At 49.7% G+C, this 18463-nt stretch overlaps 8 protein-coding genes across 8 annotated transcripts; 5 read left to right on the top strand and 3 right to left on the bottom strand.

Moving 5' to 3' along the window:
* Positions 1 to 222: 222 nt before the first annotated feature.
* Positions 223 to 589, bottom strand: M430DRAFT_22596 (hypothetical protein; the record flags this gene model as incomplete). Its single annotated transcript, XM_024864723.1, has 2 exons — positions 223 to 264; positions 320 to 589. The coding sequence occupies 2 exons, from the start codon at positions 587 to 589 to the stop codon at positions 223 to 225; spliced, it is 312 nt and encodes a 103-aa protein (XP_024717531.1).
* A 422-nt stretch (positions 590 to 1011) lies between these two features.
* On the top strand, positions 1012 to 4736 carry M430DRAFT_108813 (hypothetical protein; the record flags this gene model as incomplete). Its single annotated transcript, XM_024861236.1, has 4 exons — positions 1012 to 1098; positions 1196 to 4474; positions 4527 to 4627; positions 4679 to 4736. The coding sequence occupies 4 exons, from the start codon at positions 1012 to 1014 to the stop codon at positions 4734 to 4736; spliced, it is 3525 nt and encodes a 1174-aa protein (XP_024717530.1).
* A 197-nt stretch (positions 4737 to 4933) lies between these two features.
* M430DRAFT_108880 (hypothetical protein) lies at positions 4934 to 5763 on the bottom strand (the record flags this gene model as incomplete). The annotated part of the gene is made up of 2 exons (XM_024861241.1): positions 4934 to 5266; positions 5350 to 5763. 2 exons carry the CDS (start codon positions 5761 to 5763, stop codon positions 4934 to 4936), a joined length of 747 nt encoding a protein of 248 aa, XP_024717529.1.
* A 4135-nt stretch (positions 5764 to 9898) lies between these two features.
* On the top strand, positions 9899 to 10317 carry M430DRAFT_37252 (hypothetical protein). Its single transcript, XM_024867088.1, has one exon. It carries the CDS (start codon positions 9971 to 9973, stop codon positions 10292 to 10294), a length of 324 nt encoding a protein of 107 aa, XP_024717528.1. The 5' UTR covers positions 9899 to 9970; the 3' UTR covers positions 10295 to 10317.
* A 554-nt stretch (positions 10318 to 10871) lies between these two features.
* M430DRAFT_128257 (hypothetical protein) lies at positions 10872 to 12706 on the top strand. The gene is made up of 8 exons (XM_024862059.1): positions 10872 to 11095; positions 11167 to 11219; positions 11332 to 11339; positions 11390 to 11483; positions 11535 to 11678; positions 11750 to 11801; positions 11865 to 12286; positions 12338 to 12706. The coding sequence occupies exons 1-8, from the start codon at positions 10894 to 10896 to the stop codon at positions 12626 to 12628; spliced, it is 1266 nt and encodes a 421-aa protein (XP_024717527.1). The 5' UTR covers positions 10872 to 10893; the 3' UTR covers positions 12629 to 12706.
* Positions 12707 to 13545: 839 nt separating this feature from the next.
* M430DRAFT_31098 (hypothetical protein) lies at positions 13546 to 14653 on the top strand (the record flags this gene model as incomplete). Its single annotated transcript, XM_024866009.1, has 2 exons — positions 13546 to 14400; positions 14465 to 14653. The coding sequence occupies 2 exons, from the start codon at positions 13546 to 13548 to the stop codon at positions 14651 to 14653; spliced, it is 1044 nt and encodes a 347-aa protein (XP_024717526.1).
* Positions 14654 to 15085: 432 nt separating this feature from the next.
* Positions 15086 to 15568, bottom strand: M430DRAFT_71440 (hypothetical protein; the record flags this gene model as incomplete). The annotated part of the gene is made up of 3 exons (XM_024869507.1): positions 15086 to 15354; positions 15407 to 15485; positions 15539 to 15568. Coding segments are annotated over 3 exons (378 nt in total), but the record flags the coding sequence as incomplete, so codon positions are not given.
* A 186-nt stretch (positions 15569 to 15754) lies between these two features.
* On the top strand, positions 15755 to 18440 carry M430DRAFT_146944 (hypothetical protein; the record flags this gene model as incomplete). The annotated part of the gene is made up of 2 exons (XM_024863041.1): positions 15755 to 15831; positions 15883 to 18440. Exons 1-2 carry the CDS (start codon positions 15768 to 15770, stop codon positions 18438 to 18440), a joined length of 2622 nt encoding a protein of 873 aa, XP_024717524.1. The 5' UTR covers positions 15755 to 15767.
* Positions 18441 to 18463: the final 23 nt, after the last annotated feature.

The following is an 18463-nucleotide window of genomic DNA, read 5'->3' as shown; positions in this document are numbered from 1 at the left end:
GTTCCCTACACAACTGGAAGCTGGCTGACTATCCGTTCCTTTTCACCGCAGTATACAGAGAAGTGTTTTCGGGAGCAGTTGCAAAATAGAGGTGATTTCCCATGGTAAGGCCTGAAAGCCGGTGTAGTCCTGGCTGGTTTGGAGCAATCACAGCAGTTTTCAGAAATCAAGGCGTAGTCTTCAGATTAGCCCCAAATAATTATAGCAAGTTGCTATAGGCAATCATCGCGGGTGATTCTGCTGCATCATCTGCATACCAAGCCCCTAAGATTATGATTAGAAAAAGTAACAGTCATACTTAATAAATATAATGACTGACCTCAGCCCAAAGGATAGCATTTTTAGGAGTATCACCAAGTCCGGGTTCTTTATCTAAGACTTTGCCATCACAAAGCCAAATAGTATCTCTAAAAGATGGAGGTTTTAGTTCTCCACTTTCGTAAAGTTCGATAAGTTTTAGGATGTTCGCTTTCTGAAATTGCCAGCAGTCCTCTTTAAGCGCGTCCTTGAGCTGCTTGACTCTTGTCTGTGCATCGAGGTCCGGGGGTATCGGACAGGCAGGGGAGAAATGCGGCGCTGCGCTTGCCATGTTGAGAAGTACTTTAGCCCAGATCCGAGTTATGGTAGAAAGTTTGTTGTTGGGAAAGATACGTGGTAAGACTGAGGAGGCGATGAGAAAGAATTGAACAGGTAGGACGGAGAGATGTATCACGTGGTCGCTAAACCTCATAGGTAAAACCTCCAACTTGCGGTATACCTAGGTACGATTAGGTAAACATTAGATAAGCCACTAAGATGAAAAGTCCGAGACTCCGAGCCTTAGATTTACTCCAGACACCTATGCAGCCTCCCGGAAAGACCCTTGCTCCGTATTTATTCGTTTAGCGTGGTCGCGCCTCGACTTCCTTGCCCACGCGTAACCCGGTGATATCTCCCAAGTCAAACGCGCCTCGAACCCGAATGCACGACTCAGGCCACATCGATTGATCTTGAGGCGTCGAAACCCCAAATATGGCACCTCAAAAGCGATCAAGACGAGATGAGGATGACGAGGTCATCGCGGTCGAGAGTGCCAGCTCCGGCTTGCGACAAGATGCCGTAAGTGGTTTGCCAAATTACCCCTCCACTCCTTTGTCCCGGCTCCGCATACGCCATCATTGTTTATACTTCCATTAACTTATATATTCTGGACCAGGGACATAAAAGAGCGCGGATTTCAACCGACCAGCCCCCCTCGAAATCTCGAAGTTCCCGCGACCGCAGCTCTTCTATTTCCTCCAGTGATGAGGAGGATGACGAGTCCTCAGAAGCCGAGGGGGGCGACGATCCGGCACTGCCTCCTAGTACTCAGTACGAAACCATACGAGACAATGGCTTCAAACATCTAGAGAATCCAGACTTGGACGATCAGCGCGCTACACAGAGGTTTCTGGCGAGGAGAGGTCAGATTGGAGACAACCACGCTGCTGATAATGCCATCATAGAAGAGATTACCTGCATTAACTTCATGTGTCACGACAAACTCCACGTCAAGTTAGGGCCACTGATAAATTTCGTTGTTGGCATGAACGGAAGCGGCAAAAGCGCTGTCCTCACAGCAGTTACATTATGCTTGGGGGGCAAGGCTAGCGCTACCAACAGAGGGGCAAGTTTGAAGAGCTTGATTAAGGGAGGCACCGATCAGGCAATTCTGATTGTCAAGCTGAAAAATGAGGGCAACGACGCATACCAGCCAGACGTATATGGAAAATCGATCATCGTCGAGCGTCATTTTTCGAGGGGAGGAAGTAGTGGATATCGGTTGAAGAATGCGATGGGTCGGACCATTTCTACAAAAAAAGGCGACGTTGACGACATAATTGAGTACTACCAACTACAAGTTGATAATCCGATGAACGTCCTCACGCAAGATGCCGCCAAGTCTTTCATTCAAAATTCAACCCCTTCCCAAAAGTATAAGTTCTTTGTTGAAGGTGTTCAACTCCAACAACTGGATAATGACTACAAACTTGTATCGGACACATGCGATCAAATCGAGGAGAAGCTCAAGGATGGGAAGAGGGATATCAAAGCCCTACAGAAAAAGGCCGAAGCTGCAAGAGAGAAGGCGGAATTTGTTCAGCAACATGAAGGCATGAGGCAGGCTTTCCGGAGGATGGGTAACCAATTAGCTTGGGCACAGGTAGAAGAAGTAGAGGCACAACTTGCTGAACGAGAGGGCGCTGTTGCGCGAGCGCAGAGTGAAATTGAACAAGCAGAAAGAGTTGCAGCCGACAAGGATATTCTATTTCAGCGTACCAACGAAGCTTTGGAGCGCGCCCAGGAGTCCGAAAAGCGGCTTGAAGAAGAGGCCGCCCCGTTAAACGACGAAGAAGAGGCGGCCAAAGCAGCTAACGATGCAGCTGCGGCCGAGGTTCAGTCAGCCCACGTTCAGCAGCGCCAAATTCAGATGTTGCTGAAAGAGGCCAAGAAGAAAGCTGCTTCATACGAGAGCGACATTGCCGAAGAGAAGCAGCGCATGGAAGATGTCAATGGAGGAGCCCATAATCGGAAGCTTGCGGAAATTGAAGCAGCTCAACGAGATGTCTCAGAGGCCAGGGCATCTCTTGATGACAACGTGACAAAAACCCCAGGGCTCGAAGAAAACTGCAGAGCTGCTGAAGAGGAGCTGAAGAGACTAGGAGATCCCCTAGGTGCAAAGCGGAGAGAGATTGACGAGTGTCGGAAACGACTTGATGCCTTGAACTCTGATCGAGGGAACGTTATGGCAGGATATGATGCGAAGATGCCACGTCTGATCCAAACGATTCGGAATGATGGAGGGTTTCGAGAAATGCCAATCGGCCCCATAGGCTTGCATACCAAGTTATTGAAACCTACGTGGTCAGCAATACTAGAATCGACTCTCGGTAATGTGTTGAACGGGTTTGTCGTGACCAGCAAGGCGGATCAGATGCGACTCTCGGACATTATGCGGCGACTGAACGTCAATCATTTTTGCCCAATCCTGATTGGGAACAAGCATCCAATCAATACAGCTGGACACGAGCCTGACCCTCAGTATGATACAATATTGAGGGTATTGGACATCGACGATGAACTTGTAAAGAACCAGCTTATCATCAACCAAGCCATTGAGCAGTCCATCTTGATCCAAAAACGAGACGATGCTTGGAAAGTAATGTACTCAGGCCCTAAGCCAAAGAATGTCCGGCAATGTTTCACCAAGCATGACACCAGAAGAGACGCCGGTCACCGGTTTGGGTACACAGGACTGCGTCATGATGACCCTGATATAACCCCTGTCAAAATTAACCCTCGTCAAGCCCCAAGGATGAAAACAGACGTCGAGAGCCAGGTCGGTATTCAGAGGGAGGCACTTGCTCAGCTGGAGCGCGAACTGAATGATCTAGAAAGCCAACGACGGGTTCTTCAACAGAAGTTGAATAGATGTCAGCAAGAACTCACTCAGCACAGGCGTACTCATGGACAACTAAAGCTCCAACTTCAAAGAGCAGAGGACCTTGTGGAACGTCTGCAGGCGGAGTACGATCAGGTTAATGTTGAGGATGGTCGTCTTGACGCTCTCAAGGTGCAATTGGCAGAAGCACAGCAAGATGTGACAATGTATGAGGAAACCTACGGAAGTCAGGCTTTGGAAAAAGACAAACTCAACAAAGTGTCAGCGGTCAAGAAGCGGGAGCTTGATGCCGTGAAGATACGTGTAGCCGAGCATGCAGCGATGATCCAAAAGGCACAGATAAAAGTCAGAAACACACAACAAGCTCGACAGATCGCTCTCACGGAAAAAAATATTGCCTTTGATGCAATCGAAAGACTTCGGGCTAATAAGATGGTTGCGGAACGCAAACGGGACCAAGTAGCTGCGCAAGTCGAGCAGTTTGTCGCCCAAGCAACTGAAGTATGCCCGAGAATACCAGTCGACGAGGGAGAAACTGCTGCTAGCCTCGAGGCGAAATGTATAAAGCTCAAGGCTACCCTCAAAGCGTACAACAGGAAGCAAGGTGGCACTGACGAGGAGATTAACAATGCATACCATGAAGCAAAAAGGGCCTATGAAACAGCCAAAGCGCACTTAAACGACATGACAGAGCTGTCGGCGCTCCTTAAAAAATCCTTCATGGACCGAATGGAGATGTATCGACGATTCCAAAAGTTCATCTCCGCTAGATCCCGTATCAATTTCAACTACCTGCTTAGCGAGCGAGCGTTCAGGGGAAAGCTTCTGATCGACCACATAAATAAGAAGCTTGATGTTCACGTGGAACCTGATGAGACAACAAAAAGTAGCAAAGGCCGGGCAACCAAGACGCTCTCTGGAGGCGAGAAATCCTTCTCGTCAATCTGCCTACTTCTAGCTCTTTGGGAAGCCATGGGTGCACCACTGAGGTGCTTGGATGAATTTGATGTCTTCATGGACGACGTAAACCGAGATGTTAGCACCAGAATGATTGTGAGCCACACGTTCCTTTTATCACAATGATATACGTACTAACAGGTCATAGATCAGTGCAGCCAGACGCTCTGTGGGTCGGCAATTCATCCTCATCACTCCAAAAGCTCTTGGGGCGGGTGTCGAGATTGGCGAAGATGTGCGGATTCACAAGTTAGTAAAAGTTCACCCGGACATAAATGCATCGTTGCTAACCCTCTACAGATTAGGTGATCCACGGGAGAGGGGCCAAAGAAGTATTGATGAGATGATAGAAGATTAGATGGCGAAGGGTCGAGGGGTAGTGAGAATTTCTGTACATTATAAAAGAGATATCGGAGTTTGGAACTACGGGGCGCTCTCTTCTTGATTTTGCGGGCTTGCTTTTGGGAGCTTGATTTTGATGACATACTCTTACAAAACCATCCTTGCTAACGACCTGATGTACAATAGTCCATAGAGAGATAATCAATAACGAGCTTATATTCTTACACCTTTGCTCCGTAAAACGTTCAGGCCCGCATGTGCAGTGAAGCCTACCCATTCCCCTACGCTTCTAACCGCCCCGCCAACAACCTGACTGTCCGTGAACCTTCTGTTCAGGAATTCCTTGGTATCAGCAAAATCGGTTGATTTGTCTGTCGTCATGAAGAGTTCCGTAGCAGCGTAGATAGTAGAGAGCGAAGCCCGCTTCGTATACCAGCTCGTATCGACCGAGGTATCACCCGCCAGGAACCAGATCTCGTCTGACAGGGAAGCAAGTTCAGAAACGGAGGTGGGCACATTGGACGGTTGGGCAAGGAGAGCCAAAGCCTATAATATAAGATTGCACGATCAACAACTTGAGTCCGAGGAATGATAAAAAAAAGGGGGGGTGGGGGTAAGGAGGGGCTTACTTCCTGCCAACGATGGATGATCTCCTTGTTCCCCATCAGTCTCTCCCAGGTCAACGCCTTGACCTTGGCGCCCACGCCCAGCGGCTTCCCATCCGCAGCCGATGCTTCCAGGATGTGTTTGTGGCGAGCGAGTGCCATGCGCTGGGTGTAGAGGTGGTAATGTACAAGGCTGAACGCGCCACTAGGGAACAGGTTGGTCGATGCATCGATATACCCGGCGTCTTTAGCTCCCCGGGCGAGTGAGGTATGTGTGAAGCCGTGAGAGGGAATATGGGGGAGCGCGGCAGTCAGGATGGATGTCTCGGCAGCATTGAACGGGCCGGGTGGTGGCGGATGCTCATAGGAGTGGTAGAGTCGGTTGCATGGTTTGGCATTGAGAGGCCGCAGCCGCAGCGTCCGGATTTTGGAAGCCATGGTGGGTGTATCGAGGCATGAAGAGTCTCGTCGTTGATCAGGTTTGGAGCTTCGGCCGGGAGTTTTTGCCAAGGCGAGGCTGCGACTACTACCGATGTGGAGCGAGGCTGATCGCAAGGCTATGTATGTCCCCTGAGCTTCAAGAGACGAGAGACTCGAGAGATAGATGCTAGCACTTCCCCCTTTCTCCGGCAATTCTTATAGGATCTTCATTTATAGTCAGCTAATAAATTAATTAGGTATCTTGGTTACACGCTGCTAGTTTCTTATCTTGATTCCTCAAGACTCGACAATAGTAAACAGACATCTGCTTTCTTTATAATTCTCTTAACCTGAATTTTGCTCTACAGCTCTTATCTTCCTAGATATTTGTGTCCTAAAAAGTTATGCAGTTTATTTTCTTTCTATTACCTGTCTATCGAAGACCTGGAAGGCATCAACCACGTGATATTACAACTTCGAGGAGTGCAGACAAAGAAGCAACAAACAAAGACGTCGCAAACAAAGCCCTTTTCGAGTTATATATATATCTTTATGATTTTTCGAAATTATAGTCAGATACCTACCGTAAGCAACAAACCTTTTCGAAAGTTGTAGAGTAAGGGAACATATATCCGTTAAATCGAAAAATAGTCAGATGTGTAACAAAACTACCTATCTTCTAAGGGCTAGGTAGGTAAGGAATACGTCCGTAAAATCAAAAAATAATCAGATGTGCAACAAAACTATCTTTTAAGGTCTACCTTAAGGAATACGTCCGTAAAATGGAAAAATAATCAGATGTGCAACAAAACTGTCTTCTAAGGCCTAGGTAGGTAAGGAATACGTCCGTAAAATCGAAAAATAATCAGATGTGCAACAAAACTGTCTTCTAAGGCCTAGGTAAGGAATACGTCCGTAAAATCGAAAAATAGTTAGATGTGCAACAAAACTATCTTCTAAGGTCTAAGGAATACGTCCGTAAAATCGAAAAATAGTCAGATGTGCAACAAACTCCCCCTTCTAGGTGTTTAAAGAGGGAGAGGGGTGTATTAATTGTACAAAGTATTCTACGAGGTAAACTCGATGTAAAATATCCCCTACTTTAGAGAATTAAAAGGGTAGAAATCTTTAAGCATTGAATTTCCAGATCTTAATAACTAGAAAGGACAGTGACTTACTAACTATAGAGAGAGAAGAGAGAGAGGGGAGAGAGGGGAGAGAGAAGGGAGAGAGAAAGGAGAGAGAACTTAATAGTGATAATCAATCCGGTTATCTAGAAGGTGTCAAGTAACGTGTACACGTGCCTAGAACCATTCTCTGATTATTACACACAGCCCGGTAAAGGAAAGCAAAGCCGATGTAGCTATAAGGTTAAAAAAGAGCTATAAGGAAAAATAGTCAAGAGGAGAGGAATTAATAAATAGGATCAAAGCGATGCAAACTTTAGATGACGCAGAGGAATTATAAGGAGTGATGATCTGTACCCTTCAAATCGATACAATAAGACTTACTTCTTTATTGTCAGAAGTAGTCGAGGCTGCTATTTGACAGCTACGAATCGGAATAAGAAATTCTATAACTTACAGGACCTAGGATAACGACCTATGACTTTAAGGCAGTATAAGAGAATAACTTCTCCTGGCCCTACTCCCCCCTTCTTAACTAGGAGAGAATTCTCCAGAGAATCCGAATAGCCGCAGAGCCTCCAGGTCTTTAGAGCGTTGGGGATTCTGGTGTAAAGCAACACAAGGGAAATCTGCATGAAATAGGCACTTGGTGATATACAGACTCAAGGGTCTCAGCGGATCGGCGGGCCGGCCCCTCTTGCATAGGCCGTACGGACAATACTTGCAGATGCTTTGACTATAGTCACACAGCTATTGTAGATGCCTTGCTCTCCATCTGATTATATACCACAAAAGGGAAAACTAAATATATGCACTCATCGGGTTGTAGTGGCGGCGGAGAGTGACAGGCGGGTGGAGCGTGCCGCGTGCGTGAAGGCCGCATACGTGGGGCTACTCTTGCATCCGCTCATGGGGTTCTCCCAACGGCTTCGAAAGAGAACCAACCATGGATATTTGCACATGATTCCAATATAGCACCGCCTTGGGGTTGGCTCGGATACAGATGCGATGATGGTCCTAGTCCGATCTGCAGGTGAGAATTAGAGGCACTTCACTAAGGTAGGTAAGGTATCTGGTAACCTGCAACATCATAGGCGCTTACAACCAGCCTCCAAATTCCAATCCTCAGTGATGATCCACCAAGAATGGGAACACAGCACAGGCAATAGTAACAAACAGGCCTTGAGTCGCAGTAGTGGAGTGAGGGCGGCGGGAAGATCTCAGGTTCCCCGAATGCATACACACTTCGTCTAGGATTTGCCAAGCCGGCCTCTACGTTTGCAGGAGACTGTCGACGATAAGGATGAGAGTAGAACTACCTCTCCTCCTCCTCCCGACTTGAGACTTCAGGACGGCAGCTCCAGGATGCCGTTGTGCGCCGGGTAAAGACACAGGCTGTCTCTGTCTTGCTCTCCCAGGGCCGATCGCAACCAGTGGGGGCAGCCGGAAGGGCAAACGGGGTTGTGATAATGCATGGGACTGAAAAGGGCGAAGCAGAGTCCAGCCAGCACCATGCCATCAGCCTGCTACTGGCCTGTCCATGGCCTGTCCGTCACAATGAGTTGCATGCGAACCCGGCTGCTGGCTGCTGGCTGCGGTGATAGTTTCTTAGTAAATGATTGCAGTCGGGGGAGGGTAACCCTAACGGCTTCGCCTTACAGGAGCGCTGGGCTGGTGATATTAATTTAATAAAGAATGAGGCACGGGAAGTGCAGAAGAGAAGAGGGGATCCTGGAGTCTCCCAACTGAATCTGGAGTCCAGGATCAACGCGGCCGCTACCCGACGCACAGCACCTACGATCCTGATGCGGGTGCGTAGGTGGGGTATATAGAGAGGAATTTAATTCTCGCAGGAGATCCGCGCCTGTACGTCGGAAGTCTTCTCCGCTGCGGCATCTTGAACCCGAGGGCAGGAGAAACGCTGGTGGTGTTGATGGGGGCACATGGGGGAAGATCCTGAGGAGGGAGGGTTGCATTAGTAGGAGGGAATATATTGTGATGACATGTATTTTGATGATCATAGATGATCCCAAAATGAGGATTTATTTATTTTTGGTTTATCATCTTATCAATTTTTAAGCTATTATCAATTATCCATTATCTATTTCAGAATCAGATACAACATATGCGGAGTATCTCGCGGGCACAGGCAGCGTTCGGTTATGTGTGTGCTGGAAGCGGTTTAGCCCGCGTGCCGCAGCAAAGACGCGCCAGAAAAACAGGCAGAGTGAGAGAGAGGCATCTCGATTCTCGATTCTCGATTCTCGTCGCGCCCAACCAACCAACCTCCTCCTCCTCCTCCTCCTCCTCCTCCTCCACCTCCACATCCACGCCCTCCTCCACAACTCCACTCCTTTCACTTCACCTGCCTTACCTCCCCTCGGCCACGGTACCTCTGCGACTGTTCCACCCTCTTTCGTCGCCGTGTGTCACCACATCCTTCCTGCGCCCAGGCTGTGTGATTGGTGGTCCTCGTCCTCTCCCTTGGACGCTTTTTGTCACTCATTGCCCTCTTGATCCGCGCCTGAAAGCGCAAGCCGTCTGCCTGTAAGAGCCTTCTTCTCTCCCGAGCCTCCCCTCCCGCTCCCTCCCCCTCCCCCCTTTCCCACAGTCACGGTCACGCCGCAGCGCTGCCCTGCCTGCTGCCACACCCTCCTCCTCTTCCCATTGCCCATTGCCCATTACACTTTGCCCATTGCCCATTGCCCACTGCCCACCGCCCACCGCCCACCTCCGTCCGCTTCCAAGCTCCCCTGGCTAACCACCCAATGCCGCGTTGATGCAGAAGAGACGTGTGTCCTGCCCCTCTCCATACAACCTACTCGACCATCCTCCCCCCCGAAACAAGGCGATCGTCCCACGCGCGTCCGGAAACAGCGACTATTCCACGTGTGTCTGCAAACACCGTACGTACGCACGCCTCTATCTGACTGGCGGGTCCCGCAAGTGACACCCCGAGGATTAACTCGCCTACAGATTCTTCCTTCTCCGCCTTGATCCCTGTGCAGACTCTGTAGTCTCGCAGTCGTTCTGCATTCAGTTGCAGCTCAGGTCCTCTTAAACAAAATCACTCAGCATAGCGGGTAGCAGCCATGGGTATGTCGTCTCCTGTTCAGCCTTCCCGTTCCTTCTTCTCTTCCTTCCCCTTCCTTTTCCTTTTCCCTGCCGCCCTGTCTCTCCCCTCTTCTCCCTCCACCGACAGCCGAATTCACCGGAATTCAATCCACCAGTGGTTGTGCCGAGTTATTCACCAGCTGTTCGGATCCGCTTCTTCCCCTGCTCCTCGTTCCCCTCCAACCCCAACTCCGCCTCGTTATTCGGCATCGAAGTTTGGAGGGAGTGAAAACCGAGGGAGAAGACGGAGAGACGAAGAAGCAAGAAGAGAGACCATCAATACATATTCTAACCATTTGTTTCTTTAGCCCCCGACGACAGTTACCGTCCTGTAAGTCGCAATCCAGTCCCCGTCCATTCCCCGTCCCCTCTGCCCGCCCGGCAGTGCCTCTCCAATATCAGAGTATCGAATATCGATGACGGCTGGGAGGGAGTCGTGAGAGCTTAGGAGGCTGTCGCGAAGGTCGAGTCGAGTCGAGCCGATGCCTGATGGTGTTGTGGTCGGTACTCCAAGGCTCTAAGCCTTACCCTTTCGGACCGTGCGCAGGCGCCAGTGCGCTTTCCTCGTTACAGCCAGATGGCGTAACTACCTTACCTTGACGGCTGTCCAACCCACACAAACCCGGAATAAATCGAACTTCACGACTTCGCGACTTCGCGACACATCTCCTTCTGCTCTCTTGCTCTCCTCCTCCTCCTCTTCTTCCTCCTCCTCCCCCCCCCGATCATCAACTCTGCTTTGATGATTGAAACAGACACTTACCCATCGCAGCGCGAGAGATCTCGCTCACCCCGCCGACCACGCTCTCGCAGTCCTGGTCGTTCCACTCGCCGCCGATCATACTCGCCACGCAGTCGGTCCCGCAGCCGCGACGACCATCGCAGAGATCGTAGGAGTCGTTCCCCGATGTCAGGTGCTGGTGCCGGTGCAGGCTCGGGAGGTTCAGCTTACGGCGGTGCTCCCCACAGATCCTTCGAGGAGCGCGCCGCAGCCAGACAACAGATGATGGAGAACCTTCGGGAGACTTCGCAACAGGATCGCCGCGTCTACGTCGGCAACCTTTCTTACGATGTTAAGTGGCATCATCTTAAGGACTTTATGAGATCTGGTTAGTCTTCGATATTGGGGAATGGGGGCCTGGTTGGGGATGTTGGCTAACTGGGGGGTTGCTTTCTTTAGCTGGAGAGGTCCTTTTTGCTGATGTGCTATTGCTTCCGAATGGAATGTCGAAGGTGGGCGCCTATACATAGCTGGCTTTCTTGAACCTTTTTCTTTTCCTTTTCTTCCGGTCATTGAAGGAATGTTGGATTGACGGATTGGGACGTTGTTCCGCGGGAAATGTAGGGATGCGGGTAAGTGATGCGTCGCCTCCTTGTAGAGGCCTGGACTAAGACTTTCGCAGCATTGTAGAATATGCCACGAGGGAGCAAGCTCAACAGGCAGTAAGCACCCTCAGCAACCAAAACCTCATGGGAAGACTCGTCTATGTTCGAGAGGTATGATGGATCCCTGTCGTTTGCTTAGCCAACCCTGACATGTGCTATTAGGATCGTGAGGCCGAACCTCGATTCACTGGTCCACCAGCTGGTCGCGGCGGATACGATGGTCCACCGGGACGCGGCGGATTCGGCGGCGGATTCGGTGGTATGGCCGCTGGTGGTGGCGGTGGTCGTCAAATTTACGTATCCAACGTCTGTTGCATCCCTGTCCCCTTTCTGCTATGTGATCTTATGGTGGGCACATATGTTGACTTGACTTCTAGCTCCCCTATACTGTAGGATGGCAGGACCTCAAGGACTTGTTCCGTCAAGCTAGTGAGTCCAGGTTTTTTGTAGCTAACGCGTGGATAGTTGGATGGTATTAATGTTCTCTTTTAGCTCGTAACGGTGCTGTTATCCGTGCCGACGTTCACGTTGGACCTGATGGTCGCCCCAAGGGCTCTGGAATTGTCGCCTTCGAGTCTCCAGACGATGCTCGCAACGCCATCCAGCAATTCAATGGTTACGACTGGCAAGGTCGCCCACTTGAGGTCCGTGAAGATCGCTTCGCCGGAGCTGGCCCGGGTTTCGGCCGTGGCGGATTCGGCGGACGTGGTGGTTTTGGAGGTGGCTTCGGTGCTCGTGGAGGATTTGGAGCTCGTGGCGGCTTCGGTGGAGGCTTCGGTCGTGGTGGTTTCGGCGGCGGATATGGAGGACCTCCCGGTGGTTTTGATGCCGGAGCCCCCCCAGCTGCTCCCAACCCTTTCACAGACTATGCTACTGCTGGAACGGAGAGGAGCGAAACCATCTATGTCCGCAACGTAAGTATCTCAACTTGCCCATAGAAGTTTCATGCTGACAAGTCGGAACAGCTTCCATGGTCTACCAGCAACGAGGATCTCGTTGAACTCTTCACCACTATTGGAAAAGTTGAGCAGGCCGAAATTCAGTATGAACCAAACGGCCGATCTCGTGGTACCGGTGTCGTTCGGTTCGACACTGCTGAAAACGCCGACACTGCGATCGAGAAGTTCTCAGGGTACCAATACGGCGGTCGTCCCCTTGGCCTGAGCTTCGTCAAATATCAGACCCCCGGCGGTGGTGGTGGTGGTGATGCCATGGAGACGGAAGCGACGAGTTTGACACAGGACCAGATTATGTAGCGAACATACTCGCTATTGATCGATGCCCAACTCTCGGTGTTGAAGGCGGCAGAGCTGTAACCTTCTGTCCCTAGATTCATTCTCACATTTTTGGGCCTGGTTCGCATGTCCTGGCGTACCACCTTGTTTCCACAGATTGCGTTTCTACCAAAATTCGTCGTCAAAGGAATAATAGCTGGAGACTGAATGGGCTGCTTTTGTTTTCCTGCCTATATTTGCTTTATTTGTTTCTTTTTTGCGGATTCAGAGGATGCATATCAACCCCTCTAGAAAGGGTGGGCACGTTGCTCTGTTCTTCCTCACAAAAGTTCCCGTACTCAGATCGGAGTCTATCGTGTTTCTTCTAGATGCTGGTAATGCAATAAGCAATGCAATGCGATGGCTTTGATATTATGTCCTACTTAATTAAGGTGCCGATGAGTGAAGCTTTGTAGTTGATGGCCGATTCCTCTCCCTCTCTCCCTCTCCCCCTTTCTCCATGAAACTCTGAATATCTGGTCTCCCCAAGGTCTACACTAAACTAACCAATGTCCACACCGCAGCAGAACGACTCGATATTCGATGAGTATCTTGCTCTTGTTCGAGAAAAGTTGAGTTGCACAAGCAACAATCACAGTACTCGAACAACTCTAGTCACAAGAATCCTCGAACGTCATAAATGAGAAGAGTGTGTGAATCATATAGATATGTATCATATATTCAGCAAATTCACTTACTATTGAATTTCCACATCAGAGCGATCTTAATATAAATATCCAGCCAATACCACCGTTCTTTCTAAACGCTACAACCTCAAGTCAAGATACTGATACACACATACTAGCCTCTAACAAACGCTGCCCCTTCTGTACCTTAGAGCACACATCATATTACACTCGAAGGACGCAAGTGTACACCCACCGTGAGAGGGACCTATCATGTGTCAAGTCACGCCTTTCACACTCCCCTGCTGCCAGCGCATCTATGTGCTCATCGAGAAACTCCCCAGCTGTCCCGCCGACTGGCCGAAGAGTAAATGTCCGCGGGAACTTTGCATCCAGATCATCAATCCCGACACCGGGCATGTTCCACAGAGACCGTCTGGAACCTGCTGGAGATGCAAAGCAGCAGCGGAGGGGAAGTCTGACCACGAAAGGGATAGAATGCGGCCCGGGATCGACAGCGCAAAGATTGTAGTTGGCTTAGAGGAGCTGGAGGGTCCTGGCAGGAGAAAAAAGGTAGAGATGGATGGTAAGTGCTGGTTTTGCGGCGCCACACGGGGTTGCCAGCTGTGCGGTTCTCAGAAGTCTGAAGCAGCGTCTGCCGGTATGCCAGCCAAGAATCCCGGGGAGGGGAGAGCAGGACGTCCGAGGAAAAAACCGAGAATCGAGGAGAATGCTAACAGTCAAGCGCCCTCTTATTTGGAACCAGCACCATTCTTCGAAGAGCTTTCACAACTTACCTTTTACAAAGCAAGCCACGATACCATAGGGGCTTCTCGATTCCCTCGAACTTCCAATCCAATGCTCTGCCCACCCACATTTCATCATGAAGCCCTCTCTTATCAATCTAACCTGCCAGATAGCACCACAGGTAACCGGCAACTCGGACAGTCAGTTATGGGAATGGGAAACGCATCTTATTGGGAGAACCCTGGTGGATTCCAAGCCAACCAACCTGCAGTCGTAGGCGGTAGCGAAGGAGCGCAGCACTTCGATCTCCCTCAAACTCGCACTGTTAATTCCCCACAGGCAGGCGTAGGAGCGGATCTAAGTTCTGCCAGTCATGATCATGTAAGTTCAGATTTCAATACGGGTTCACAACCTGCCCCTTTGAAAGCATTGTGACCATTAGCAGATGGGCCTCAATGGTCTCAACGACTCCGAGGAGACCGCTTTATCTCGCCTCCTGGATGATTTCAACAGCGATGACCCTAGCAGTCGCCAAAATATTGCTCGAGGGACTGAGGGGGCTTTGCAGATGGAGGGTTCACATGTCAGTCCTCAACAGGGTTTCGTGGATCCCGGCCCTGCCAAAGAGGATTGAAGAAAGACAATGTGAGAAAGACAGAACCCAAGTTGGAGACAAAGGCTTAGAAGATGATGGAAAGACTATAAGTGTGTGGCAGATTTGATTCTGAAAGGGAGATTAAAGGAGATTAAAACGGTGTGTATATGAGTGGAGATGGAGGAGTGGTTGTGGGATGATCAAAATACTGGCGTTGGACTCGATCCTGGGAATCACAAAGCGTTGAAGTTTATGAACATAGAATATTACATACCTCTAGTTTCCCTTATGGTAGCAAAGAGAAAAATATAGCCAGTCGCAAGTCTGAGAGACTCGAATGCCCATTCATGCACATTATTGGTATATCCTCAAAAGTCGCCAAAACCCATGATTTTCCGGTGCCAGACCTGCTATGCGCTCCACCTATGCCTTCTTAACATCTCCAGTAACTGCAGCTCCTCCTTGCTTCCTCTTTTTCGCCTTCAGTCTCTCCTTTGCCTTACTCCGATCTCTCTTCTTCAGCCCCGACATCCCAAGCTTGCAGACCTCCGCATACTTGACGAAGAAAGCCTCTAATGCATCCGGTTCCACAATCGTTGATAACTTGATCTTCTTGTCTTTATGTTTCCCATTCGTAGCACGAATGAGGATGGGTATTGGTTTTGAAGGATTCAGATCAGGGAACGGCTCGTCTGTTGTGGCCTCCGGGACGGCTGCGTCGATGTCTTCGCCATGGACCACTATATGCCTATCAGTATTTTCTCCTGGCATCGACGGGGGGTGGGCTCGTACAGCGCTTCTGGGTCAAGTACACTGAGCCATGGTCCTTTATCCGCCCTTGGTCGAAGAGCTCGGAGAGGCGCTGAAGAAACTATTTGGTGTCAGCAATGGCCCTCCGGGTGACTTTGAGCGGGAATCGCATACATCACTATTGCTCAAGTGTTCTTTCGGCATGTCTACGAATCAATCAATTCGGACAGCAGTCAGACGGGATGCACGAGGTCCAGACGAAGTAGCGGGATGCTTTTTGGGGGGCGGTGGGGTGACCCCACGTCCGAATTTGACAAGGGTCCATTTCTACGGGTACATGCGAACATGGGAAATAATTTTTGGACTTTTGACAAAAGTCCGGCGTTGAAGCAGACGCTGAACAATGCCGCCCAAACAGAACAATTTAAAGCTTCCAGCTAAGCTCATTGATGAGCTGGGAGGACAAGGTAAAGATTCCCATCATTTTACGTTTTCAATTCCAGCTAATGTTGCCAAAGATGCTCTCTCTGGAGATTCTAAACGACGTTTTCACACAGCGACGAGAAAGGAAAATAGGAAAGCAGAGCGAGCACAGAAGAAGGCCTTGAGAAATGGACCTCCTCCACAAAAGAGATTGAAGTCACAGCATACACAAGGCCCGGATGCGCCCTACGATAGACCTCCTGCCCTTCCACAACCTCCTCCGCGCATGAAGCCTCTTCAGGATGACGCCGAAAACATTCCTCCAAAACCGAAATCGATTTTGAAGCGCACAAATAAAGAAGACCCCGTCCCTCCTAAGGCTCGTTCGATTTCACCACCTGTGAAGATATCAAAATCTGTTAAGGATAAATTAGCTGAGGACGATGCGGAAATTGCTGCTTTAGAACGGAAATTGGGCCTGAAAGGGAAGAAACGCCTGCCGCAGTCCTTCAAGGATGATGGTCTTGATGCGCTTCTGGAAGGCCTGGACGAGGATTCAGATTCAGATGCTCACCAGAAAAAGAAGAGAAAGGCCGAGGGAGACGAATGGCTTGAGCGAAAGCGACAGGAAGCAAGACGAGCAAAGGGTCTGGATGTCAGTACAGACGAGGAAAGCCAAAGCCAAACCGACGATGGGGAATTCGATGATGAGGATTCGGAAGAAGATGATCAGCACGACGATGATGATGGAGCATCTGATATGTCATTGGATGGACCTGAATTCCCAGATGATGTCTCGGAGGACGACTTGAGCGATCAGGCGGACGAGGAGACACTCGACACGGAGGATGATTTTGCCGGCTTCGAATCTGACGAAGACGGCTCGGAAAATGAAGCATCCCCAGAAACTCAGCCACGAGTTCGTGAGAATCCTTACGTTGCGCCTACGGCTGGAAGCGATGCACCGTCTACGAAGTATATTCCACCATCCTTACGGAAACTTTCGTCCTCAGACTCGGACATTTTAGTTCGTCTACGGCGACAGACACAGGGCTTGATAAACAGATTGACAGAAGCCAACTTGATCTCCATCCTTGGGGAAGTTGAGAAGCTCTACCGTGAGAACGCTCGCCAGCACGTTACATCAACGCTCGTGGATGTTCTCTTGACGTCGGTCTGCGAACCCACAACCCTGCCCGATACCCTTATTATCCTCCCTGCTGGGTTTATCGCGGCGGTCTACAAGATTATTGGCACGGATTTTGGCGCCCAAGTCATCCAGAGAATAGTTGAGCTCTTTAACGAGCATTATCAGCGTGCAACCGACGCCCAGGAAGGGTCGGCTGCTCCCACATCTGATATCAGTAAAGAGACATCAAATCTTATCATGCTACTCTCAGAGATGTATAATTTCCAAGTAGTTGGAAGCAACCTTGTTTTCGATTATATCAGACTCCTGTTGGGCAAGCTATCAGAGTTAAATGCCGAATTGCTATTGAAGATAATTCGCACATCTGGTCCACAGCTACGCCAAGATGACCCAACATCACTCAAAGATATCGTTGCATTGCTTCGCCCTGGCACTGCAGCTGTCGGCGGGGAAATGTCAGTGCGAACGAAATTCATGATCGAAACTATCAACGATCTCAAGAACAACCGGATGAAGACCGGTAGTGCTGCATCAGCGGTTACGTCGGAGCACACGATCCGTATGAAGAAGATTCTGGGGACCCTGAACACGCGGAATATCAAGGGCAGTGAGCCACTGCGTATTGGACTCAAAGATATCCAGGATTCTGACAAGAAAGGAAAATGGTGGCTTGTTGGTGCTAGTTGGTCAGGACCGACCGAAGAAGAAATCCATGATTCCGCAGCCGCCGTGTCTGGCACTGCTAAGCGGCCTCGAGTCGAAGACTCCGGGACGTCAGATCTTGCTCAACTTGCCAGGGAACAACGCATGAATACGGAGGTCCGGCGTGCCATCTTCATCGCTATAATGTCTGCATCAGACTACCAGGACGCTTACCTGCGAATATCGAAGCTCCGGCTTAAGAAGAAGCAAGAATTTGAAATTCCCAAAGTCTTGATCCATTGTGCCGGGGCTGAAAAGAGCTACAATCCATATTATACATTGATTGCAAAGAGGCTTTGCGGCGATACTAGGCTCAGAAAGTCGTTTCAGTTCAGCTTATGGGATCTCTTCAAGAGGATGGGCGAGTCCGATGACAGTGACGATGTCCCAGGGGAAGATGACCAGGATTCGCTAGATACGAGGCAAATCGTCAATCTAGCAAAAATGTTTGGCACGCTGATTGTTGAGGGTGGATTGAGTCTTGCAGTTCTCAAGAAGCTGAACTTGACTTACCTCCAGCCAGGGACGAAAACTTTCATAGAAGTGCTCTTCATCACCTTCTTCCTCCAGTCCCAGAAACAGGCTGGGGCCAACAAGGACGAGCAGGCGGTGGCAAATGTCATGATGAAAGTCAAAGGCTCTCCTCATCTGATCACGGGCCTGCAATACTTCTTGAGGAAAGTTGTAAACAAAACAGATATAGCTGGGGGCAAAGAGCAGAAGGCTACTGTGAAATGGGCTTGTAAAGTAGCCATTAATGCCCTGGAGGAGTTGGCTGTCATTGATACTGTGAATAATTGAAAGCAGATCAAACCTGATGAAAT

This window comes from Amorphotheca resinae, assembly GCF_003019875.1.
Source record: "Amorphotheca resinae ATCC 22711 unplaced genomic scaffold M430scaffold_12, whole genome shotgun sequence".
NCBI classification, from domain to species: Eukaryota; Fungi; Ascomycota; class Leotiomycetes; order Helotiales; family Amorphothecaceae; genus Amorphotheca; species Amorphotheca resinae.
Note: the sequence above shows the minus strand (reverse complement) of the source record. Positions and strands in the feature narration are given on the sequence as shown.

Bases quoted from the DNA above. Each gene is read 5' to 3' on its own strand.
- M430DRAFT_37252 (XM_024867088.1), top strand. From the start codon at position 9,971: ATGTCGTCTCCTGTTCAGCCTTCCCGTTCCTTCTTCTCTTCCTTCCCC.
- M430DRAFT_128257 (XM_024862059.1), top strand. From the start codon at position 10,894: ATGTCAGGTGCTGGTGCCGGTGCAGGCTCGGGAGGTTCAGCTTACGGC. The intron at 11,484-11,534 runs GTATGATGGATC...ATGTGCTATTAG, and splicing joins GACTCGTCTATGTTCGAGAG to GATCGTGAGGCCGAACCTCG. The intron at 11,679-11,749 runs GTCTGTTGCATC...CTTGACTTCTAG, and splicing joins GTCAAATTTACGTATCCAAC to CTCCCCTATACTGTAGGATG.